The sequence below is a fragment of the Leptodactylus fuscus genome, chromosome 10 (assembly GCF_031893055.1).
Source record: "Leptodactylus fuscus isolate aLepFus1 chromosome 10, aLepFus1.hap2, whole genome shotgun sequence".
Classification (NCBI taxonomy): Eukaryota; Metazoa; Chordata; class Amphibia; order Anura; family Leptodactylidae; genus Leptodactylus; species Leptodactylus fuscus.
In genome coordinates, this window is record NC_134274.1 from 41,668,471 (window position 1) to 41,695,872 (window position 27,402).

General features: G+C 45.1%; 1 protein-coding gene across 1 annotated transcript; it reads right to left on the reverse strand.

The window, feature by feature from the left end:
• MACROH2A2 (macroH2A.2 histone) lies at positions 1 to 27,402 on the reverse strand. The gene is made up of 9 exons (XM_075257847.1): positions 27,168 to 27,402; positions 13,453 to 13,675; positions 12,524 to 12,630; positions 11,371 to 11,568; positions 11,083 to 11,190; positions 9,546 to 9,645; positions 8,936 to 9,025; positions 1,634 to 1,808; positions 1 to 628 (listed from the first exon to the last, which is right to left on the reverse strand). Exons 2-9 carry the CDS (start codon positions 13,622 to 13,624, stop codon positions 463 to 465), a joined length of 1,116 nt encoding a protein of 371 aa, XP_075113948.1. The 5' UTR covers positions 13,625 to 13,675; positions 27,168 to 27,402; the 3' UTR covers positions 1 to 462.

Sequence of the window (27,402 nt, forward strand, 5' to 3'; positions counted from 1 at the left end):
TAAGAACTTTGCTTAGTTTTTTAAATAATATTGTGGTCTTATTTCTCTTGTAAAATCCAATACTACAAATCTAAAACAGGTTTTTTTTTAGCTGTTTGTAACACTAAGTCTAAAATAATAAGACAGGAAAAGTAAGAGAAGACATTGGGAACAACATCCTTGAAGAAAAAAAAAAAAACAACATGGTTGATGATGACAGAGGGATATATTTCTCAGGTTCTATAAAAATGCAAATAGGGTGCTGGCTTGGTACAGAAATAGGAGAAAATTCGTTATGAGAATTAGCCCAAATATACCTCTTCAACCATGGGAAAATCAACTTAAAATCTGTCCTCAAACCACAAAACTTCAAACATGTTTCAACATCTTCTTAACAATAATTCTTCAGCTGTAGGTCTCCAATCCTCTTCTACTGCTTTACAACCCTCCTGGTAGGTGAAGCTGCTCGGTGAACTCCTTCATCTACTTTGTGTCGAGCTTGGCCATTTCTTGCACGTAGATCCCGATACTTTCGCTGTCAAACAGTAGGAAGTAAATATTCTTCACAGTGGAGGAGCTGGAGGAACCAAAATGGCTGGAGATGGCTCGCAGGATGACCTGAGCCGCTGTCTGCTTGGGAAAACCGTTTCTGTATGGTTTTAGACAAGCAGGAAAAAATGGTTAGTCATATAAAGAAAATAGCGCTAGTTCTCATTTCTAGCAAATGTCTTCTAGCTAGCAACAGATTTTCACTCTATTTCTAGATGTCAGTCTTCCCTACCAGAGTAGGGAGCCCCATCCCTCTGTCTAACTTCAGACATGCTATAATTGCTATGGACCTCAGGGGTTAAACATCCCCTGTATAACCGCTGATTAATCTCCCTATACATAAACTTAAAGGGATTCTACCATTAAAATCAATTTTTTTCTCACTACCACGTAGGAATAGCCTTAAGAAAGGCTATTCTTCTCCTACCTTTAGATGTCTTCTCCACGCCGCCGTTCGGTAGAAATCCTGGTTTGCAAATGAGTCCTCTCGCAGCACTGGGGACGGTCCCCAGCCCTCAAACAGCATCGGGGGCGTCCCCAATGCTGTGAGAGAACTCTCCAGCAATGCCGCCATCTTCTTCAGGAACGGCCTCTTCACAAGTCTTCTTCCGGCGCTGGATTCAGATTTCTAGGCCTCGGGTAGAGCCCACTGTGCATGCCCACAGCCATAAGAAAAATGGCAGCTTACACAATAAGTAAGCGGCCATTTTCTTGTGGCCTGGTCAGGCCCCAGTGCTGCGAGAGAACTCATTTGCATACCGACAAAAACCAGGATTTCTACCGAACTGCAGGGCGAAGAAGACATCTAAAGGTAGGAGAAGAATAGCCTTTCTTAAGGCTATTCCGACGTGTTAGTCAGACAAAAATTGATTTTAATATTAGAATCCCTTTAACATATCCATAGGCCCTATTCATTTGGTATAAGACAAAAGAGTGCCGTTTTGCCATACACAAGGCTATATGGAATACATTTATTTTCACTATACAGTATAGAACCTCTTTATCAGGCTACAATATGGTACACATTACAAAGAAGACTATAGGGGCGTATGTTACTACCTCTAAAAATGGAACCAGAAGGTGCATCATTGAAAAACTTAATTACCTGCCACTTGGGAAAGAAGGAAATGCCACCGACTTAAGCTTCTTGTCTTCAGCAACCGATAAACAGTTTTTGATGGTCTTTTCCAGCTGCTCTTCACACTTATCGGATCCCCACTGTGGGATGTGGCAGTGGATGACAAACTTGGCTGCCAATCCATTTGCTTGACTGAGGGCAGCTAACAAAGAAAGTTATAAAAATCCATATAAATAATAATAAAAGATCAATAATGTAAATGACTTACAATGTTACCTTTTATATCCAAATAAATACTTCCTCACTTTTGTTTCAACTATTAATGAAAAAGTTGGTTTTAGAATCGCATAGTAAAAAAGTCTTTGCAGAGTGTCAAGATACTTTGTAGATACTTTACTTATCGTGTACAGACTCGAAGCTACAAGATGTTCTCTTTTCCGTTAAGATAAAAACCAAACTCAGAATTCTGCTGGTTTCCTGTTACCACAATACTCAGTGGGAGCGCAACGAACGAAGCGATGACACTGACACTAATTTCTATATAGATTTCAACTGTGAATCAAGAGCAGCAATTTAAAGAGATCCTAGCATTAAAACTCTATTTTTTGTCCCTAACATGTCGGAATAGCCTTAAAGGGGCTCTATCAGCAAAATCATGCTGATAGAGCCCAACATATGTGTGAATAGCCTTTAAAACGAAAGATTGTGAATGACAATCTGTTTTCCCTTAGCCCAAACAGCAGCACAACTGGGTAATCCTGCCCCTATGAGCTGTTAGGACAGGTGGAATATTTAATTACCTAACAGCAATCAACCCCTATAAGAGGTCAGAGGACCAACTCCCCTTTGTGTTAGTAGCAAGTAAAAAGATTTAGACATCTATTTAACAGGAGTAATATGACATAGTACAAACAAATAGTACAAATACAGCATAGGGAGGGAGCCTTGTGCTGCTGTTTGGGCTAAGGGAAAACAGATTGTCATTCACAATCTTTCGTTCCCCCTACGCCCAACAGCAGCACAACTGGGGATTTAGCAAGTATCGCTTTACCCTAGGGTGGGTGATCCTGGCAAGCTGATGCCAATACTGAATGTCCAAATGCTGTGGACTCCCTTGTTCGCCACTCAAGTCTATAATGTTTGGCGAAAGTTAGCTGAAAACTCCAAGAAGCCGCTGCACATATCTGTTCCAAGGAAAGAAAACGTCTCTCGGCCCATGATGTCGCCACTGCTCGGGTGGCATGGGCACAGATAAGGTCTGGTACTGGGAGGTCCTGAGCACGTAGGGAGCAGATAATGGCTTCTCTAATCCATCTTGATAGAGTTGGTTTGGATGCTTTGGTCCCCCTGGTGTGGCCAAACACATTGATCAGCAAATTCTCCGACTTCCGAAAGGACGCAGTCCGCTCAAGATAAATCTGCAACGCTCTCACCAAGTCCAACTTGTGCATCCTTTCTTCCCACTCAGAGGTGGGAGAGGGGAAAAACGCTGGTAAGACGATTGCCTGGTTAATGTTCTGAGGTGTGGGTACCTTTGGCAAGAATCCTGGGACGAACCTTAGTTGCACTCTGTCTGGAAAGAAGGTTATAAATGGCTCAGAAGCCGCTAGGGCTTGTAGCTCACCGACCCTCTTGGCGGAGGTTATTGCCAACAGGAAAGTTATCTTGTATGCTAGGTACTTCAAATCCACTTCAGCTAGGGGCTCGAAGGGGGGCGCACAGAGCCCCTGCAGAACTGCGGCCAGGTCCCAGCTCGGGACCGGAGACTGCACCTGAGGACGAAGTCTACTAGCCCCTCTTAGAAATTGTTTAATCAGAGGATCTAGTGCTAGCCGGGTCTCCAGGAGAGCGGACAGAGCTGAGACTTGGACTTTCAAGGTAGCAGGTGCTAGCCCCTTCTCCAGGCCGTCTTGTAGGAACTCCAAGACTGCATTCCTATCAGGGTCGCGCTGGTTACTCGAACACCAGTTCTGAAAGATTCGGGCGACCCTCCGGTAGCTCTGGTTAGTTGACTCCGCTCTTGAGTGCGCCAAAGTTCTTAGCACTTCCTGGGATAATCCTCTTTTGCCAGCTAAAGGCTGGCTACCCTCCAGGCAGTGAGGTTGCATCTGTTCAGGCCTTGATAGGGCCGACTGTTCCGGATTACCAGAGTTTACACTGGTGGAAGCCTCCAGGTGTTCCTCCGTCTCATGAGAGTGAAGACGGTGAACCATGCCCTTTTCTAACCAGAATGGCGAGTTCCTTGCCAAGCTCTGGTTCTGCCTGCGTTTTGTCAATACCTTCCGAATCCTCAGTTGATGAGGGTAGACGCACTTCCGTCTGAACCTCCCCGGTATTGACAGGGCATACAGCGCCGGAGGATTGTCTTCCCGAACTGGGGAGCAACGTTCCTCTATTGCGGCGCTGTTTGAGGTGGCCATCAGATCCACCTCGGGGAGACCTCATCCTTTGGTAGGAAAGTGGAGAGCACCCTGGTCGGGGGATGACCTGGCTAAGGTCATCCACATTCTGGTGAGTCAGTCCCGCAGACTGTAACCTGGAATCTGAACCGCTGGCCGCTGGGAGATTCATAGATCCGAATAGATGAGGATCCTGGCGTCTGGTAACGTGGAGAGGGCTCTCATCTTCCGTCTGGAATGACCGTAATTGGCTATGATCAGGCTGTCCGTCCTGGTCCTTTACGCCCGAAACTGTACAGTCCACGTCAGAAGCTTCACTTGAGCTCTGGTAACCTCTCGCCAGCTGGGTAAGCGCGTTCTCTTCAGGTAACGCCAGGTGCTCTGTACCAGGGTCTCCCCCAGATGAGCTCCCCTGGACAGGGAGGCATCTGTGGTCAACAGGGTCTAGGTAAACCTGACCGAGGTCCTGCCATCGCGAAGATGGGTCTGCCGGGCCAATCATGGCCGGGCACTGATGGTTCACTGGATAGGCTTTTTTAGTCCCTAGGGACAGCGATTCCGGACTCGCAGCTTCTTGACATAGAGAAGGTGCCTCCAGGTAGGAGAGTCCCTGGTGAATCCCCGGAACTGGATTAGATTTGATGGAATCGTAAAAAATCCTAACGGGTCTTCCTTGATCCTGGCTTAGAGAAGCCCTCTGTCCCATTAAAGGGCTCCCCAGTCTTACTAGGGGGCTGGGGGAAGACCCGTGGATACTACTCCCCTGGAGATAGGGGGGGCTGAAGTTCTGCCGTCTGGGAGGGTGGAAATTTGAGGACAAGGTTTTCCATCTGGGTGTTCGTCCCTTTGATCTAAGGTCCTGGGTCGAGCTATGAGAGAACCTGCGAGTATACCTGGCCTGAAGGTCCCTTAAGGAAACCGCATCCCATGGCGGGAGCGCTCTAGGTCGAAGATGAACCTGAGTCCTTCGCCCAGGATTCTGGAAACCAAGAAGTCTAGAGAGAGATCCTTCTGGACGGGTATTCAAAGATGAAGTTGTTTGGGGCCCTAAAAAGGGCAAGATGTTCTCTCGGCCGGTGGAGCCTTGATGTAGCAAATGACCCTGGGACCTTTGCGTCGGGGCCTTAGATGGACGGGCCCGATTTCTCCCAGGATGGCAGACCACTGATGGGTCAGGGATCCTTCTTACGATTGCGGAAAGTGCCGCGTCCTCTACCTCTGCCCTGGGGAGTGGAGCGTCCACGCCCCCTGAAGCCTCTGGTGGAGGATCCTCGGCCCCGAAAGGCAGTTCTTCTCCTTTCAGGCGGCTGCGGCAGATTTTTGGTTTTAGTGTCCGCCAGATCCTCCATGATTTTGTCCAGGGCTTTACCAAAAAGCCTACCTGGCTCAAAGGGCAGGGTACAAAGCCCTAGTCTGGAGGCGTTGTCCACCCTCCATGGTTTAACCCACAACGGTCGCCTGGCCACAGTGGTGAGGGCCATAGATTTGGAGGCGAGTTTTAGTTGCGACCTGGAGGATTCAGCCAAGTGGTCCACCAGTAAATTAATATCGGTCATAGCCGATAGGAGGTCGTCCCGGTGGACCCCCGTGTCTATGTCCCTAGCAAGGGAAGATAGTTCGGCCTGTAGGGCAGAGACCACCTCATTAGCCGATATGGCCACGGAGGCCTGTGACGATGCGACAGAGTATGCCCGCCTCAGGGACCCCTCTACGCGGCGGTCCAACGGGTCCTGCAGGCTTGAGCCATCCTCGGCTGGCAGGACTGTCCGGCGGGATAGTTTGGCCACTGCCACGTCAACTTTAGGCGGTGGTCCCCAGACACCCTGCTGGGATTCTGACATAGGGAAGAGTGCCCTGAATCTAGCGGAAGGTGTAAATGCTTTCTCGGGTCGCTTCCACTCGCCCTCTATTACCTGGACCAGGTCAGTATTAGCCTTAAAGGACTTAGCCCTCCTGCTTGGCCCTTCCCCTGCCTCCCGATCACATGATCTGAGGACTCTGAAAAGTCTGCCCATCTTGTCGAGGGGAAACACCTCCTTCTCCACCTCCACAGGGTCCTCCTCAGAGGACTCAACCTCCCCGATGTGAAGCCTCTCAAGAGGCGGGAGGGAGGGCTCCGAAGCCTCCAGCCGGGGCCTCTTGGCGAGGTGGGAAATGGTCTCGTCCACCTTTCTCATGGACTGGGAAATGAAGTCCTTAACCCAGGAGACCATCTCTCTGATCGGGGTAGCCTCAGAGGGAGGCGCTCTGCATCCCTGGCAGTACCTGTATTCACAGGCATCAGGGAGGGGAATTTTACATTGGGCACAAGACAAATGTCTCCTCTTCGCCGTGGTCTTCCTCCGAGGGAGGGTCAAGGATGATGAGGAGGACGTACTAAAGGGAGGAAGGAAAGAGACAAGAACCCAAGGAGCACTATACAAAAAATCCGGACCACAGTTACAGCCCCAGCCCACTCTCCCCTCCACCAACCTTGATAGCACGAACTAGCAGTTCCAGCTCTTGAGCTTTGAATCCTGAGGCAGCAATGCTTCAGAAGTACCTGTAACCGGAGCGACAGGTACCATCTTGTGGTGGAGGGGGGTTTAAATAGGCCGGCTGGGGGAGGGACAGTGGGCGGAGCCACGCCCCCGCCACCTGGGTCCGAGCTACTTCCTCCTATTAGCCTTAAAGTTATTCACCCCCCCTCCCTGAGCACTAGGGGGGGGGGGGGGGCTACCTCACCAGCAGTGGCTTACCTGCTGATCTTCACTGTCATCCGACAGCCGCGGCATGTAACTCTGGCCGCACGGTCTGCGCATGCGTGGTTTCCCCGGAAACGGTCCCTGGCTCGGGCGGAACCCGGGAACCAAAAAACTAGTTCCCAGGCCCTGCCGGCCGACGAAAGTTCCTACCTGCCGGCACCTGCAGTATCCGACGTCCGCGATGCCGCCGCACACGCTCCAGCGGGGACCCGGACCGGAGCAGGGGGAGAGACTCATCCGGACCACGCAGCAAGGTAAAAAACTTAGGGGGGGGGGGAGAGGGGACCCCTGTAAGAGGCCAGAGCACCTCTCCCCCATCCACCTGTCCTGTCCCACAGGACAGAAAAAAACACAAAGGGGAGTTGGTCCTCTGACCTCTTATAGGGGTTGATTGCTGTTAGGTAATTAAATATTCCACCTGTCCTAACAGCTCATAGGGGCAGGATTACCCAGTTGTGCTGCTGTTGGGCGTAGGGGGAAAGGCTATTCAGGCACCGTAAAAGTTATATTAAACTACCCCCCGTTTTAAAATAAAACCCTAAAACAGAATGTGATAAACTTACCGAACATGCACAGTGGGCGGGCATTCAGGGTTCACCGTCTTCTTCATCCACGCCTCCTCTTCCTCCGATGTCCTCGGGTCCCGTCTTCCTCCGGCGCTCGCGAACTGACATTGCTTTAAAAAAATTGCCTGGGCGCATGCGCAGTAGCCGTAGTAGAAGCAGCATGCTACTGCACATGCGCCCAGGCCATTTTTTTAAAGCAACGTCAGTTCGCGAGCGCCGGAGGAGGACGAGACCCGAGGACATTGGAGGAAGAGGAGGCGTGGATGAAGAAGACAGCGAACCCTGAATGCCCGCCCACTGTGCACGTTCGGTAAGTTTATCACATTCTGTTTTAGGGTTTTATTTTAAAACGGGGGGTAGTTTAATATAACTTTTACGGTGCCTGAATAGCCTTTTTAAAGGCTATTCACGCATATGTGGGGCTCTATCAGCATGATTTTGCTGATAGAGCCCCTTTAAGAAAGGCTGCTATTCTCCTACCTTTAGATGTCTTCTCTGCACCGCCGTTCGGTAGAAATCCCGGTTTTTGTTGGTATGCAAATGAGTTCTCTCACAGCACTGGGGGCGGGCCCCAGCACTCAAACAGCACTGGGGGCATCCCCAATGCTGCGAGAGAACTCTCCAGCGCCGCCTCCTTCTTCAGGAATGGGTCTTCTTCACATCTTCTTCTGGCGGAGGCTTCAAACTTCTAGGCCTCGAGCCTAAGGCAAAGCTGACTGCGCATGCCTGCCGGCCACAAGAAGATGGCCGCTTTCACAGTATTGTAAGCGGCCACTCTTCTTGTTACCAGCAGGCATGCACAGTCGACTGCCCGAGGCCTAGAAGTTTGAAGCCAGCGCCGGAAGAAGACGCGAAGAGAGCCCGTTCCTGAAGAAGATGGAGGAGGCACAAGAGAGTTCTCTTGCAGCATTGGGGACGCCCTAAGTGCTGTTTGAGTGCTGGGGACCGCCCCCAGTGCTGCGAGAGAACCTATTTGCATACCGAAGAAAAACGGGATTTCTACCAAACAGCGGTGCGGAGAAGACATCTAAAGGTAGGAGAAGAATAGCCTTTCTTAAGGATATTCCTACGTGGTAGGGACAAAAAATTGAGTTTTAATGACAGGATCCCTTTAAAGTTCACACAGTCTAGATTTGATACATTTTTGGCTTGTATCCAATTACGTTTTACTTTATATTGTTTTGGGTCACCACTCTGGTTACACGTGCCAAAAAAGACACATAAAATCTACACTGTGTGAACAAGGCCTTAGGCTGTTTTGCTTTGCAAATAATGTAAACCAACTGAAAAAAAAAAAAACTTGAACTGGCACAAAGATTTGCATCATCTTCTATAATTTTCTTCCGTTCGCCAGCCACTGACTTCCGAGAACTCGCAATAAAATGATACCGTATAAATAATTAGAAACATAAAGTAAACTAAGTGTGAAATGAGACTAAAATGAATGAATACAACATTTACAAGACAACATTGTGACCGTGTAACCCCAAATTTTCAGAAAATAAACATAAGGCACAGTCAAGTCCTTGTGAGCAGAATAACTTATGTTTATGTCAGTGTTCAGACAAAGAGATAAAGGTGACCCCTGTGTACTGGTGAAATAAACGTATATTACTTTACCTCCAGTCAATTCCAAGGGTCCGTGAGATTTACGCAGCTCCTTCACAGCTTCCAGGAACTCTTTTCCTCCAGCTTTTTCCAAGGCATTTCCTATACACATGACAACAAGTATGAGCAACATGGACTCAGCATTCAAGAATTACTAATATGAGGTTATGGGAAGGTATACTTTCTATGCAAGCAATTTTGGATTTCCAAGGGGGTGTCTCATCATAGGCAGCCATTTTAGCCTGACAATCAGATGAATGGCACACATCCAGCTTTCCAAACTACCATCAGAAAGGGAAATTCTCCCAGCTATGCATTTCCCCTACTGCTGTGGTCAGATAAGTGATTGTCAATGTAACTCATGAACTGCTTGACAGTGACTAGCTCACAGATCCCTACAAATTGTACAGCGCTGCGGAATATGTTGGCGCTATATAAATAAAATTTATTATTATTATTACAGATGGGGGCCCTGAGATGCCCCTCTATGATATATAAGTCATTTTCTTACATCACTCTATTAAGCAATTCCACCATTAAGACGTAAGGCAGAGACTTTGCACTGAAGTACGGTAGCTATATAAACAGCACTACAAGACACATCAAGCACCATAAGACCTACCTATATCTTCCTTGAGGTCAATTTCAGCAGTTGTTGGATGGATAATGCCTTCGACTTTCATTGAGCCTATGTGACCAAGATCGCTCTGAGTCAAGGATAACTGTGTAAAGAAAAAACACCTTTAATACCAGTCCTATTGAATCGTGTGGGGCCACACCAATTATTATGTCCAATGTTGGCACCATGAAAGATTATAGGGGTGATTAATCAAACGAAGAATAAATTAGAGCAGTTCCCATCGCAAGAAATTAATTTCAGCCTTCAAACTTAAACATGACCACTGGAGAAGAAGCGTAAGATTGTGCTACCGGCAACTCCTTTACTTGTTCCTTACACTCAGCTCTGATAAATCTTCCCAATGTATTTACTATTAAAGGGGCTCTATCACTGGATTTTCCCTATTTTAGATAAACTTATGCCTGAATAGCCTTTAAAAAGGCTACTCAAGTCCTGCTAATCGTTTGTAGAAAGCCCCCCCCCCACACCGTTTTAATGAATTACCTTTTAAACATATATGTAAATGAGCCCTCCGTGCACCATGGGGGTTCCCATGCACCCCTCACGTCATACTCTGTTCACGCCCGCCTATCTTGATTCTTCTATGCAAGTCCCTCTTCCTGCTTTTGATTCACTGCCTCCAACTGTCTCTTCCCTGCTAGTGGCACAGGACCTGTGATGACGTCACTACAAGGTCCTTTGTCGTCTTCTAAGTGGTGATCTATACAGAGCAGGGGCTGCAGCTCCCTGTGTCTATCATAGCATAGATCTCCATAGATCTCTATGCTGTGATAGACACAGGGAGCTGCAGCCCCTGCTCTGCAAAGATCACCACTAAGAAGACGACGAAGGACCTTGTAGTGATGTCATAACAGGGACAAGTCAATCACAGAGCAGTAGTGACGTCATCACAGGTCCTTTTCCAGAAGCAGGGAAGAGACAGCTGTATGCAGTGAACTGAACGCAGGAGGAGAACCACAGAGGGGGGCATGAACAGAGTATGATGTGAGGGGTGCACGGAGGGCTCATTTACATATACGTTTAAAAGGTAATTCATTAAAACGGGGGTGGGGGTCTTTTAACAAATGATTAGCAGGACTTGAATAGCCTTTTTAAAGGCTATTCAGGCATAAGTTTATCTAAAATAGCGAAAAACCAGTGATAGAGCCCCTTTAAGGTAATTTTCCAGGGATTTGTCTTGCATTTGAGCTACATTTCTATGTTTTACTTACACTGGCCTCTGAGCCAGCACAAGTCATGCCCTGAAGCCTAGGACAACCATAGCTCTTCCATGGCTCTGCCCCATGAGCGGACGTCAACATTCTTGGCGGCAGCTACAACCTGAGAGTGATAAAGCAGCGGAAGAAGAGAAATAGCAAAGAAATGGTCACATGACACTACAGCGTCTAGAAGAACAGTGCCATGTAGTAAATAAAAGGAATTTTAGTAATTGTCATTATGATTGGATGTATGTGCCAGGGGGATAAATAAAAACTGGAAAAGTAAGAAAAATCAATGTTTTTTTTAAAGAGAAACACACCTTCTGACCAAGCAAAAGACTCTTTGAAGAAAGGATGGTAAACCCATCTCCGGGTCCATCATCTGACATGGAACTGGACGCACCTTCTTTTCCATCTGCTTGCTTTTCCTATTAAGAGAGAGATAAAATATAGATTATAGACTACTACCTTTACTTTTTATGTTGCATACTAAGCATTACCGAATACAGTACCGAGTACTAAGCAGTATGCTCAGTTCTCCAGGGGACTACACCAAAATGGCCGCTTGGATATGCGCAGTACCGCATGTCCAAGGTAATAATGCTTACCTTTCTGAGTAATTTGTTCTTTCCAGATTTTGCCTTCTTTGTCAGTTTATCCAACGATTTGCCACTCTTTTTCTTTTTCTTCTCTACAGGTTGAGAAAGGATAGTCTCTTTGCCACGAGTACCGCGCTTTTTAGCCAAGAGCTCAGGGTGAATTCTTGGCAAGACTCCTCCACTTGCGATTGTCACCCCTCTGAGTAACTGAAAGGTAATGGAAAAATAGAATTAAAATAATGTGAGAATGGGATAATAATACACAGTCCAGTCATATTAATGTGACCATCGCCTATTTTTGACATCAGTGTTAAATAACCAATCGCAGAAAGCACGTGTCATCAGCCATCTGGGTGCACTCATCATTGTGGAAGGCACGATGGATCCACACAAGTATGCATCTATCCTTGCGGACCATGTTCACCCCTACATGCGAATTGTTTTTCCTCAGGATGATGGCATCTACCAGCAGGACAATGCGACGTGTCATAAAGCTCGCAGTGTACGTGCGTGGTTCGAGGAGCACCAGGATGAATTTACCGTACTCCCTTGGCCAGCAAATTCCCTGGACTTGAACCCAATCGAGAATCTGTGGGACCACCTCAATTGGGTTGTTCGCGCCATGGATGCTCAACCGCATAACCTAGCACAGCTGGCCACGGCACTGGAGTCGGCATGGCTCAACATCCCAGTGATCATCATCACAACCTCCCCTCTCTTCCTGCACGTCTCGCAGCGGTCCGCTCTGCAAAAGGTGGTTATTTTGGATTTTGACAAGTGGTCACATTAATGTAACTGGACTGTGCATATAACAATATTGAGAAAGGAAATAAGGAGGGTCAAGACACCTTTAGAATTTAGCTGTAAACACCAAGGTTGTTGCTTTAGAAACGGGTAAATCATTATATGACATGGGGAAAGATTTTTTTAGAAATCAGCAAAGGGGACCCACTTTTTTAAAGATATGCCCCTGTGTAGTTAAAAATCTACAAATACCAAAGTGCTTAAAAGGGTATCTCCGATCTCAGAGCTAACTATCTGTGCTATGGGGCCTGGTTCACTATAGTAAAGCCAGATCCCATAGCAGAGGTAAGTAATCACCTATGAGATTGGGGAAGAAGTATGAGGTGAAGCAAACCAGAGGTACAAATTTTATGCGTACCTGATTGAGTTCTTCATCATTGGCAACTGCTAAAAGGATGTGCCTTGGTGTAATTCTTCCTTTCTTATTGTCTCTAGCTGCATTTCCCGCAAGCTCCAAGATCTCAGCTGAGAGTCAAGAAAACAGAAGTAAGTAAAAATACCAGCAGTGGATGTGCAATCATTTACCTTCAAGTCTATAAGTGAATGGAAAACAGCTTGGGCTGTTTAAGCTCGGCCTACATGGCTCCTTCCATATGAGCAAATTTTATCTTGTAGTCCTGAATCTACTGTAGCACCCGAGGCTACTGTAACTAAAAAAAAGCAAGCACTTCTGCTAGACGTTGCAGTCACTCCATTCACTTCCATCAGCAAAGGACTCTTAGGACGATGACACAATCTTGGGTCACACAACGGAAGTCACAGTCAAAATTACATGTAGCCCTAGCCCAACATTGGTGAAGAAGTGCAGAGCACATTCCCGGATTACACAAGTGAATATTTTTATGTCTGCTTATTAATAATAATTGTGCTCGCTAGTTGGCAGCCAATCCTCCTGTGTGAATAGGGATGTGCTGCAGATGTAACAGAACTGTAGAGGTAATGAATAGTGTTGAGCGAATAGTGTTCATTGAATACCTCGCTCCTATAGGAATGCGTGTAAGCGGCCGAACACCAAGGGGTTAAGCGCATCAAATATTCACTGCGCTTAACCCCTTGGTGTTCGGCCGTTTACACGCATTCCTACGGGAGCGAGGTATTCGATCGAATACTATTCGCTCAACACTAGTGATGAACGATCGCAGTAATGACTGTTCCACCCCCCATGCAGTTTGTATTGGCCCGTATAAAGGATGACGTTTTACATGCTATCAATAGGCGCTTGGCCCCTATTAATGGACCATTACAGTCGTTGTTTAGTCGAACAAAGTAAGAATAGCTATTACTCACCTGCCAAATACTCTATGACAGCAGCCATATAAACAGGGGCACCCATGCCTATCCTGTACTTGTGTGTGCCTCTCCTTAAGTAACGCATCATTCTCCCCACTGGAAATATGACTCCAGCCCTGGCCGAGCGCGACAGTTTGGTGGTTTTCTTCTTCCCCCCTCGGGCAGACATCTTTGTTTTATCCGGTGCCCGTTTCTATGAATTGCACAAACTTAAGAATCACTGAAAGAAAACAAATAAGTAATGAAATTAGATGCGTAACGTTTACACGACACAGTACAAGGCCGTTGCACGTTTTTATAGTAAGACCGATATCAAATGTTCTCCTGTTAACAAAACGACAGAAAAAAACACCAAAAATACAATAATCCAATACATGAGCCGCACCAGGTTTTACTCTGTGGTGTTCATTGACATTATAGCAAGGGGAATAATCATGTACGTTTTACTATAGTAAGTTTTCTGACAAGCTCGGAGTATATAGGATTTAGTCTCTATTGTGTCATTTTCTTCTTCTCCAGATCCGTATTAAGACACCATACCAGTCTCCTGTCTTATTAAATTTCTTGTCAGATCAATAAATCAGTTTCTTCCACCATCCCACCTCACCGTGATGGCTCCTCAGACACTTCTAACTGACTGGGCTATAAAATGGAGGCTGTTACTATGGTAACCACGTCACAACCGTCTCATCCTCTAAAGAGAATTAAAGGCATGGGGACAAAACGAATAACCTATACACGTGACATACAGTATAACTGCACATTGGAGAGCAATTACAATTCCTGGCCATACACATAAGACAGATGCCCAATAGTCCCTTGTTTAGCTGGATTGTTCCATAGACCGGAACACAAAAGTGTTATATTTGCCATTGGGTGTATTTTAGTCAAAAAAAAGCTGTAAAATCTGTCGCTACTTTAGGCCACCAGGGTTCTTGGCATTGCTCCTTCTGCATATTTACTTTAATAAGGTGAGGGAACTATACCGCTAGCAGATCCCTTGTATCTTTCATCATCTCCCTGAGGAGTTCTGCACACTAACATGCCTTCTTTACTTCTGACTCTGGCAGTCAAGCGACCCTTTTGGCCATTAACTTGTAGGCCAGTCCTACAGAAATCGGAGCTTTTATTCAATGTGTATTTCCTGCTTTAGGCCCCACAGGCCGGAAACACCGCGCTAAAGCGTTGTGGGAACAACCGTGGCGGGAACTGAATCGCGGTTCTTTCCGTAGCACTTTGAATAGAAAGTTCATGGAGTTTTCCTCCGTGGACTTTCTGTTACCATTATATCTACGGGAGAGCCGCCGGTGTTTCCATATATATAATTAACATGCTGGGATTTCCAAAACCGCGCCGGATTTTAACGCAAAGTGGGCATGAGATTCACATGAATCCCATTCACTTTGCTGTTACTGTATAACGCCGCGTTTTTTCCTGGCCTTAGTCACCAGAACAATATAAATAATGATGCTTATAGTGAGCTAGACAATGGAGCGTGAAAAACGTGCACGTCTCATATCAGACTCCTTTGTCTTACATGAGGGGAGTAGGGCAGCAGTTGCAGCTGTCTAACTTTTTAAGGGTGTGTACACACAGGTCATATATACTGCAGATTTTCCCTCCCAGAACTGCAGGCAGAAATTGACCTGCTGTGCAGATTTTACCTAGGGTGCAAAATCAGACAAAAATGTGGTTCTTGCGAATGTGTATTTGCTACAGATATCAGACAGATTTTCCATAATGGACATACCCGTCATATCTTTGTTGGCACCCTAGAACAGTGATAGCGAACCTTTTAGAGACCGAGTGCCCAAACTGGAAACCAAAACCCACTAAATTATCGCGGAGTGCCAACACAGCAATTTAACCTTAATACTGTGCGGATCCACAATTGCGGACAGTTACGGACCACAAATTACAGCCATGTAAATGGGGCTTTACAGAGCTTTCAATAATACAAACAACTTTGTGCTGTAATGTAAAGCTCTCGGCATTTTGTACTTTGAACAATTAATTTTCACTATTTACATCGCACAGGATCTGTTTTATAGTGACCGTGTAATAATCTTACATCCTGTACTAATAACACGTCTGCTATAAAACAGATACTGTGTGATATACAGTAAATAGTGAGGGGACTCCACACAGAATGATATGCTCTGCAGTGATCCCCCCTACAGTATTATATGCTGCACAGTAGGCCCACCACACAGTATTATATTCTCCACAGTAGCTCCCCCACAGGATTATATGCTCCACAGTGGCACCCACACACAATATTATATGCTTATAAATACGCCCCCCCCCCCCAGTATTATATGCTTATAAATACGGCCCCCACTGTAATAAGCTCTTTAGTACGCCCCCCAGTATTATAAGATTTTTAGTATGCCCCTCAGTATTATAAGCTCCTTAGTACGCCCCCCAGTATTATAAGCTGTTTAATACGCCTCCCCAGTATTATATGCTCTTTAGTACGCCCCCCACTATTATAAGCGCTTTAGTGCGCCCCCCAGTATTATAAGCTCTTTAGTATGCCCCCCAGTATTATAAGCTCTTTAGTACGCCCCCCAGTATTATATGCTCTTTAGTACGCCCCCCCAATATTATAAGCTCTTTAGTACGCCGCCCAGTATTATAAGCTCTTTAGTACACCCCCCAGTATTATAAGCTCTTTAGTACACCCCCCAGTATTATAAGCTCTTTAGTGCTCCCCCCCAGCATTATATGCCCTCCCTAGTATTATATGCTCTTCAGTATCATATACACACACACACACTCAGCCACACACTCTCATACTCACCCATGAAGAGCTGCCGGTGTCCACCTCCTTTTCACTGCGGGCGCTGATGACATGATCCCGCCCGCGTCGGGGCAGAGGTCAAACTCTGCAGTCAGTGTAGGCCACGGTCGCATTTGCACATACAACTGAAGGCAGCGATCGCTCATCACGGGGAATCCTGTACCGGATTCCCCGTTGGTGAGCGATCCGGGCGACCGCACGCGTGCCATAGGTTCGCCATCACTGCCCTAGAACAATACTTATTATGGACAGATCAATAATGTAGAGACTGTCAGATATATCTGAAACAAACCATCCAACGTAATTGTTAAAGCTAATGCAGAGTGATAATAGACATAAAATGAATCAAGTGGTTAAACACATTGATGGTGTTCGGAGCTTTTGTATGTCTTTTATGAATGAAAAATGAATCTTTCCTGAAAAATCAATTTGTACGTATGGTCACTTGTCAGAATTTAATATGATTCCTTGGCTTGCATAATGGAATTTTTGCTCATACTGTCAGGGGACAATTAAAGATGAAATAATGGATTACTATCAGAAGAGACCGACACTCTAAATGCTGCCGTTCAATATATTCTATTAGGGTATTGGTTACATTCATTTAGCATGTCCTTGTATTTATATATGCACATTTACCAATGAAAATAGCACTTTCCAGTATATCTACATCTCAGGTGTTATTTTTAGGGTTTTGTTATTAACTTGCACTCATTGCGGCAAGATAGGGCAGTTCGCTTCTTTAATCCGCTACTAACTAGCAGAAAAAAGAAGTGTGCAGCTTCCATTGACGTCAATGGGAGCCGTTTTTTGAGACAGATTCAAAATTTGCTCCAAAAAACTCCATGTGAACATACCCTCAGTGATCCTGACAGACTAGACTCAAGACTTCTCAATGACCCACTTTATTTAATGGGGCCAAACCCATAGTCTTGCAAATTACATTCAGGATAAATTCACACGGGGTTTTTTGGTCAGGATTTTAAAGCCATATCCACCTCAAAATCCTGACCAAAAAGACGGCTCCCATTGAAATCAATGGGAGCCGGTCAAAAAGAAGTGAGATGCTCGTTCTTCAGGCCGATTCGCCTCTCTCAGACACTCCCTCCTCCCAACAAGGCCCATTCATTGGGCCTACTCCGGAGAGGAGTACGCGACTGGATGCCAGTGTAGTGCACCGGCTTTCAGTCGCGGCTACCCGTTTTTTGGTCTGGAACCTGAGGCGGCCTCCGCCACCGGACCGAAAGACCCCATGTAAACTTACCCTTAGAGCATGTCCTATTCTGATCAGTTTTTCTGGACCGCAATAGCACATGTAAAGGTGCAGTTCTTGTAATGTGGTAAATTTATTTTTACCCCTTTATGTGTTGAACCTTTATCTTATTGTAAAGTTTGTGAAGGACTCCAGTTTCTCACAAAAAAAGATTCTTGCAGATTAATGAAAAATCTTTTTTTTTTTTTTGTTTCAAAGTTGTTCCAAGGACACATCTGTACTGAAGTGAATGAGCAGTAGATTACCTATGTGCCACATACAGAATCGCTGAAGAATTATTCAGCCACACTTGGACTTACCTTTAAAGGGTGCATTCACACGGAGGAAAATGGTGCTGAATTTGGTGTGGAATCTGCGTCAGATTCAGCATAAAAAAAAGCCTCCTATTGACTTTAATGGGTTCCTTAGCAGAAAAAGGAACTCATTGCAGTCAATAGGAGGTGCTTTTTTTCAGCGCTGAACCTGATGTGGATTCCACACCAAATTCAACACCATTTTCCTCCATGTGAATGAACCCAAAGACTACAGACACTGAGGGAATTTATCAAGACTGGCAATTCATATGCCAGTCTTGTTTCTGAGTGAAATGCGGAACATGCCTCCTAATAAAATGGGCACATCTTCCTTCCTCCAGGCAGCAGAAACTCAAATCTATGCCAGCTAAGCTATAATTTATGCCAGTTTCTGATGTAAACTATAATGAATCTGCCAGGCCGCAGGAGAATAAGCGCTTCTCACTAAGCCGTACCCCTGAAATGCCCACTTATCAGAAAGGTGAAGTGCAGGGAAAAAACTCCAAAAGTCACAATTTTTGTCATAAAAACGTTCATTAGCCTTGTGCAAAAAAACAAATTTTTGGTGTAAAAACAAAGATAAATTGCCTTCATGTTATACAGGTGATAAGACTGCAAAGTGATAAGGAAGCTCCAGGTATGTTAGACATGCTGGCACACGTAACACAGGTAAGGTGTAGCAAGCCCTAGAAATAAAACCGGCTACATCAGTATAAGGAATGCCTAAGGGTAAGTTAACACAGGTTTTTTTTGATCGGATCCAGCCACGCACTCTGCTCCGGATTAGGCCCAATGAATGGGCCTAGTCGGGAGGAGGGAGTTTCCTCAGGCCAAATCGCGAGGCAACTCGGCCTGAGTATGAGCACCTCGCTTCTTTTTTCCGGGTGCCAGAAGACACGGCTCCTGGAAAAAAGACCTGAGTGGCTCCCATTGATTTCAGTGGGAGCCATCTTATTGGTCAGGGTTTTGAGGCCGATACGGCCTCAAAACCCTGACCAAAAAACCTTGTGAGCCTATAAACATCCATGAGATTTATAGAAAGCAGGGAAATTTTCTACACGGACTGTTATACTGTACACCAGCATAAAATGTTCTGGATAGTTTTTGGGGGGTTTTTGTAATGTGAAATAAAAGTGAGAAACATATTGTATAACAAAAGGAAAACGTTATAGTCAACAGGTTTCCTCTACAGTTGCCCAATGCACAGGGTGCAGGAGCGCAGGATGTGGGTGCGGTTAAGTTTGGGTGATACAAATAAATTTTAACAAAGCAAGATCTCCTTATAAGTCCGACACTTGGAGCTTATGGAACTTCTGGAGTTTTGCTTTATTTAAGATCCTCTTTTCTGGCCATAGTGCATAGCACCATAAAGTCCTGTATTACTCCGATACACCTACATAGCGAGATATATAAATCATGAGGAGTGTCAAGCCACATCGAGTCTGAAATACAGGAAAGGCAGGGTGAGGGTGTTTTGTATACAAAAGCGATGAAATAATTATACTAATCTAAAGGCCCCACACCTTAACTCACAATAAGCAGATTGATATTCAGAGCTGAGGAACAACCATGATCTGACATCTAGTATATACATTTAGGCACATAGATAAAATTGACGTAGCCAGTCTTTGCCATTAGGGGGTTGTTAGGTCACTAAAAGATAAGCACGAGTTATCTATCATCCATGGGATAGAGGGGAACCCCACCAATCTCAGACTGTTTTGCACCCCAGTTTGACTTGAGTGACTCCATTTCGCCCCATTCTGTTTTTATGCAAGACAGGAAAATGTGGTCGACTTTGTTTTCCTTTCCTACATAAGAACAGACAGAGACATATACGTTTTTTTTTCACATGTCCATTTTTCAAGTACAATAAATTAGAATAACATCAAAGTTTTTTTTTTTTTTTTTTTAATAGAAATTCAATTGTAAAAGTGAAACCCATATATAATATTTTGTCATTGCAAACAGAGTGGACGTTTTCAAGTGTTTATTTCTATTTTTGTTGATGATTATGGATTACAGCCAAGGAAAATCCAAAAGTCATTATCTCAGAGAATTATAATATTATATAACTGTATAAAAATTATTTAAAGAGGACCTTTCACTGATTTGGGCACAGGCTGTTCCATATACTGCTGGAAAGCTGACAGTGCGCTGAATTCAGCGCACTATCGGCTTTCCCGATCTGTGCCCCGGGTAAAGCGCTATCGGTTCCGGTACTGTAGCGCTTTACAGTCAGAAGGGCGTTTCTGGCAGTCAGTCAGGTACGTCCTTCTCCACAACATCGCCTATCGCGCTGTGCTGTGTGAGCGTTCCTCCCCGCTCACACAGTACAGCATGATAGGCGCTGCTATGAAGAAGGACGTACCTGACTGACTGCCAGAAACGCCCTTCTGACTGTAAAGCGCTATGGTACCGATAGCTCTTTACCCGGGGCACAGATCGGGAAAGCAGATAGTGCGCTGAATTCAGCGCACTATCGGCTTTCCAGCAGTATATAGAACTGCCTGTGCCCAATCTGATGAAAGGTCCTCTTTAATACAGAATGTTAGCCAAATGAAACGTCTGTCCAGTAAATGTCCTCAATACTTGGTCAGAACTCCATTTGCATGAATGACGGCATCAATGTGGCCTTGAGGGATCCACCTGTGGCACTGCAGAGGGGTTATGGAAGCCCAGGTTGTATGATATCAGCTTTCAGCTCATCTGCATTGTTGGGTCTGGGGTCTCTCCTCCTCCTCTTGACAATACCCCACAGATTCTCTATGGCGAGTTTGCTGGCCAATCAAGCTCTGTGATACTGTGGTTATTAAACCAGGTCTTGGTACTTTTGGCAGTGTGGACAGGGGTCAAGTCCTGTTTAAAAATGAAAATTCCATCTCCAAAAAGCTTGTGGGCAGAGGGAAGCCTGAAGTGCTCTAGAATTTCCTGGTAGACGCTGCACTGGCTTTGGTCTTGATAAAACATGGTGGACCTGCACCAGCAGATGACATGGCTCCCCAAACCATCAGTGATTGTGCAAACTTCACACTAGACCTGAAGCAGCTTGGACTGTCTACAGCGGCCTCTCTGCTCTTCCTCCAGACTCTGGGACCGCGATTTCCAAATGAAATGCAAAATTTACTTTCATCTGAAAACAACACCTTTGTCCACTGAGCAAGAGTCCAGTTCTTTCTCTCCTTGGCCCAGGTAAAACGCTTTTGGTGTTGTCTATTAGTCATGAGTGGCCTGACACCTGGATTGTGACACTTGTCCTGGATACGTCTGTGTGTGGTGGCTCTTGAAGCTCTGACTCCAGTCGCAGTCCACTCCTTGTGAACATCCTCAAAATTTTTGAATGGCCTTGTCTTAACAATCCTATCAAGGCTGCGGTTATTGCGGTTGCCTGTGCACCTTTTTCTACCATACTTTTTCCTTCCACTCAACTTTCCATTAATATGCTTTGATACAGCACTCTGTGAATAGCGGCTTCTTTAGTAATGACCTTTTGTGGCTTACCCTCCTTGTGGAGTGTGCCAATGACTGCCTTATGGACATCTGTCAAGTCAGCAGTCTTCCCCATGATTGTGTTGCCTACTGAACCAGACTAAGGCTGGTCTTACAAGGCCGTAATGATTTTACGGTCCGCAAGTTGCTGATCAGCAACTTAGACTCCGCACACGCCAATGAGCTGCCGCACTCGCCCATAGAGTTCTATGGGCAAGTCCGTGCAGTGCCGTGAATTACGGCCATTATGGACACGCTCTATAAATTGCGGACCTCGGTTGCGGCCCAGCACACAACTGGGAAAAGTTCACCGTGTTTGTAATGACTCAATATAATATATGGGTTTCACTTTTTCCAATTGAATTACAAAAAAACCCAAAACTTTTTGATGATATTCTGATTTATTGAGATGCACTTGTACGTGTGCTGCCAGTGATTTCTAACAATACAAGGATGTATTGATTTTCTAGATATGTTGTGCCAGTGGTTCATTATTTTTCCAAGCAAAATGAATCAATTGTTAGAACCCCCCGCTATATTTCGTATTAAATTTGATCAGTGAAAAATAGCCAAAAAATGGATGACAGCCGTATGATGTTTGTTTCTTCACTGACCTATAACTTTTAATAAATTGAATAAAATCATTCATGTCTCCATTTTTATTTTCATGGGAATGCAATCCATAAATAAAAATGGACATGGGAATAATTACACTAAAAGTAATATAATATAATCATATCTGCCTGTAAAAAAAACAAACAATATATATTTATATGAATTCAACACAGAAATATCTTCCGTCCTGGGTTTCAATCTTCTAGGCCTCGGCCCTCGGGCAGAGCCGACTGTGCATGCCCGGGCCACAAGAAAATGGCCGCTTAATCAGTAAGCTGGTGTAAGCAGCTCTGCCTGAGGCCTAGAAGATTGAAATCCAGGACAGAAGAAGACACAGAGAGAGGCTGTTCCAGAAGAAGATGGAGGCAGCGCTGGAGAGTTCTCTCGCAGCATTGGGGACGCCCCCAGTGCTGTGAGAGAACTCATTGCATACTAAAGATAACCGGGATTTCAACCAAATGACAGCGCGGAGAAGACATCTAAAGGTAGGAGAAGAATAGCCTTTCTTAAGGCTATTCCTATGATCCTATGATGGGTATCCAATGATAGGATCCCTTTAATACATCATATAGGCAATGTGTCAAACGAGTAGCATATGTGGAAAAAAAATCTGTGCTCTAACAGAGGCTGAAGATAATAGTAATTTAGTAACAATAATACCCGAATCAACAGCCTAAAGACTCTAGGAAAATAAGGACTCTCTAAGGACGAGAACCACTTGGGATGGTGCCTGAACGTTACAGTCAAGGTGGTGCCTTTAAAATAATCCACTTTTGTTGCTTGCAGTTAAAGAGATATAATCGGCTTCTTCATGCTTTCATATATACACATGTCCAGACTAGGGTTGAGCGATCGGAAAAGATCGGATCCCGATCGGCCATTGAGCAAATTTCACGATCGGGATCGGCTGGAAAATGATCAAAAATTGTATTTTAAAAACGATCCTGAAATCTCAAGATCGGCTCAACCCCAGTCCAGGCATAAAGCCCAGTTATAAACACTGCGGTAATACATTGTAGACATCTGTAATTCAACATTACCACACACGCACCCTCACGTTCTTTGTAAATGAAAGCCCCGGAAGGAAAAAAAAAAAAAAAAAATCACACTTGCAAGACTTTTTCATCTACGATTCTGTCACTGTGACAGAGTCTCCGAAAAGCCTTTGACGCAGATGTGAACCGAGCACAAGATAAAAAAGTTATTGAAAGTCACATATTGGGGCAAAATTGTACATAAAGACAAGTTATATAAAATAATATCACAAAAAGAATACACACATTAATCAAAATAAAGAAACTTTATTGAATAAACAGAAATTAAATGAAAAAACAATTCTTTAAAAATATTTTCTCCTAACGCTGCAATTTGTCACTCCATCATTTTTACTGAATATTTATGAACACATTGACCACTGGATATTACCGCTTTACTTAAAAGGGGTCTCCAGAATAAATGATTGATGACTTATCTTGTCATATCAATGAGGGTCCAACACTGAGCACCCCCTTGGATTACCCGTTCTTGGCTGCTGAAACACTGACAAAAAGCAGGACCCCACCAATCAGATGTTGCGTTGGCCCAAAAAGAGAGGAATAACAATTTTTTCTGTAGCCCCCACCGTTCCAGAGCAATCAATGCAGTAAGCTTTGGTGCCTAATATGTTACTTAGGCTTTGTACTGTCAGGATGGCGGTGTCAGGCAGGAGAGGCAAAGCTTGTTATTCTGAGCTCCGGTCAAAGGTGGACAGTGGCAAAGCTCAGAATCACAACCCTACACAACATATCAGGCACCAAAACTGACAGCACTTATTGCTCAAGAACAGCGGGAGCTAGACAAAATGCTCCAACTGTGCTGGAATCAGCGGAGCAGCTCCTATTAAATGATATAAAGAGCTGGACCTGGCAGAGGTGGTGAACCCGTCAGGTGTTTTTTACACCATAAGCGTGCATTCACACGGAATAACGTGCCGCGTGACCTGGCACGTATACGCCGTGTGAGATTTTGAGCGCTGTATACGCTCCCAATGATTTCAATGGGAGTTAGTCTCGTATATGCCGCGTTATTTTGCGGCCGCAAAATAACGCAGCGTATACGATCCAGGCTCCCATTGAAATCAATGGGAGCGTATACGGCGCTCAAAATCTCACCGTGCCAGGTCATGCGGCACATTACTCCGTGTGAATGCACCCTAAACTGGCCCCAACATGTCTTTCTTGTGACATCAGAGAGTGAGGGAGATGTTAATCATGTCCAGGAGGTGTGAATAGGCTGAAGCTGATCCCGTCCACCCTGACTACTTAGATTCATTTACATATGATTTTTTTTTTGCATTCAAACATTTATAACTTCACTTTGCTGCAACAGAAAGATGACAGAGGGCACCAATGGGAAGGAAATTATTTCATCCTGCACATCCTGGGGCCAGTTTAAGGTGGAAAAACCCTTTAACTGTGATTAATTTGGATTAAAACATTTTTACCTTTTCTGGGGTATAATGTTAAAAAAACAAACAGAAAAAACACTGTCCGGGTCCTCGCTGCATCCCAATTTTTGGCCTTTGCCCACTGAGCTCCACCGATGACCCACTTCAGACTGGGACTGGCTGAGCAGGCAATTCCTGTTAGTCAATATGGAGAGCAGTGGGGACTGGGACAGCATTTTTTTAACCCATTGTTGCCTTAAAAACATCCTCTCCAGAAAACCTCTTTATGGTCGGGGGGCCCCACGTGACGTAAACAGTGGGGCCCCTGATCACTGCAAAGTGAATTCTATCCATACGTTGCAGAAAAATGCATGCAGCTGAAGCGCTGCAATTTCCAAAACTGTTGTGGCATGTCAATTATACCTACTGAAATGCTGGTGGTTTCTCTATAGCCATAATGCAGGGGTCAGCAACCCCCAGAACGCGCGCCACTTGGTTATTTCCCTGGCATGGGCACCTCGAGTCCTGCTATTATTAATATACTGTGGGGTTTCTTTAGACCCCACAGTATAATAAACGGAGCCCAAGGGATGGTGATCAAATATAAAAAAAATATTGTTATACTCACCTTCCCTGCGCTCCAGAGCCGTTCTGTTCTCTTTGGCGTTTCTGCCTGAAGTTAGCGACCGCTGATTTGGTCTCTGGGGTCACCTTGGCGTAATGATGCCGAAAGTGATCCCCAGGCCCTATCTGCGGTCTCTTACATCAAGCTGCAGCGCTGAAGAAAATGGAGTGGCACCAGAGCGCAGGGAAGGTGAGTAACATTATTTTTTATGTTTGTGTCTTGGCCCTCTGCTTATTATACTGTGGGGTCTGAAGAGAGCCTACATTATCATAAAAGTTAGTAAGTGGCAGAAATTGGAATTTTATTGAAGTTAGAATATTACACTGTGTACGGAGGCTGCTATGGGACATATACTGTATACAGGGACCACTATGGGATAGATACTGTATATAGGGACCACTATGGGACATAATACTGTATACAGGGACCGCTATGGGTCATATACTGTATACAGGGACCACTATGGGACATAATACTGTATACAGGGACCAATATGGGGCATATACTGTATAAAGGCACCACTATGGGACATATACTTTATACAGTGACTACTATGGGACATATACTGTATACAGGGACCACTATGGGACATAATACCATATGCAGGGGCCACTATGGGACATAATACCGTGTACAGGGGCCGCTATAGAAGATAATACTGTGTGCAGGGGCCGCTATGGAACATATACTGTATACAGGGACCACTATAAGGCATAATACCCTGTGTACAGTGGCCGCTATGGCATGTCATGCTGTAAGATGTATAGGAGAAAATATGAAAAGATATTTTCCACAAAATATTATATTGCATGCAAATAGAACAAACAGGAAACAATGTAATAAACTTTTTTTTTCTCAACATTACCAGTTATTATTGTAATGTAACGTGTGAGGTGACAAAAGCCTGTAAATAAAGCATTCCTAGACTCCGACAGCTTGTGTTTGCGGAGTTAGTCATTCTCTTTACCTTCCTTCTACATCAGTCAGTCATTATGGGGACAGTTCAAGTGTTGGGGATCACTTACAAGACACCTTATACGTGGATTTATTAAACAGTCTAAGTCCATCACAATAAGAGAACGATCCTGTAAGGAATCCTGTATAGGCGGCCGCCACAAGTTTCTATTCATCATAACGCAGGTCAGAATGAATGAACATGTCAGGAACACACTTAAACAGGCACAAAGCCTGGCGGACCATGTGAACGCCACATCAAATGTCATCTTACTCAAGGAAAGATGGAGACAGCCCAGGAACCTCAGAAGATGGACGAAGAATGTACAATCGCTCCCGAAAGTCTCTGTCTCTTTAAGAGGCCTAGCTGCAAAACCACCGGCACCAAAGCCTACAAATCCGGATTATCCGTTAAAATATGACAATAAATCCATATAAAATAACCCATCCTTTACAGTGTAGGTGAACGCCATAGGAAGCCCCTGCCTCACCCCCTCCCCACCTCAGGGTTCATAGGCGCTCGGCTCATCTTTAGTGTGTCATACAAGATCTATATCATACAAATATACAGAAACAAAGAAATGAAAGTGTATATCACCCCGATCTAGGTAATAGGAAGGCTAGAAGCAAGAAACTCCCCAAGGCAGATGGGGGGGAGAAGAGGAGGAGGAGGAGGCCTCAGGGGAAGTGAGTAAGGAGGACCATATTACAGAAATACTGCAAAGAATGTACAAATGAAGCGGGCACGGGGAAGGAGAAGCTATGTGAGCGCCCACTGCCATTCAGGGGTCATTGTAAGCCCCGGCGGGAAGATACCAGGCGCAAGAATACACACAAATATTTACATTACACACCAATACAAAGTATCAAAAAGACATAAAGTTGCAATTGAAAATACATTTTAACAAAAACAACACAAAAAATTCTGCTCCGGTAGGCCCAGGAAGTAGGAGTGCCAGCTGTATACATTCTATAGGATGGCCCAGCAAAGGGCAAAGCCATAGCCATCCCCTGCCAAAGGGTTAACATGTAGCAGGACATGGGTGTGGGGGGGCATACATGTATGTAGACACATGTAGGGCTGTCTCCTCCCACTTCAGTGCATCTATCATCCCCCCATCATATGTGATGGCCTCCTCTCCAGGGGGTGCGTCCCCTTTAAATGCATGTTATTTTTCTGTAATGTGCGGAGCAGCAGCCATTCATTGAACGCGCTGTGTGCACAGCAGGCTTACCTTGCGGCTCCCTGCCGTGTGTGCCCTCCACGAGATGCCAGGCTGCCACCCGCACGAGGACGCCTCTGCTTTTTTTGGATTGTTCCTATTGTTATTGTTTTGTCTTTTGTGGCCTTTTCTATTATTTTCCCGTTTTCCCTCCCCCCCCCACCAGTGTGTAAATGGAAGCTCTGAAAGCTGATAGTAAAACCAGGAGGTGGGAGGCAGAGAGAAGGGACGAGGGCGGGAGAGAGAC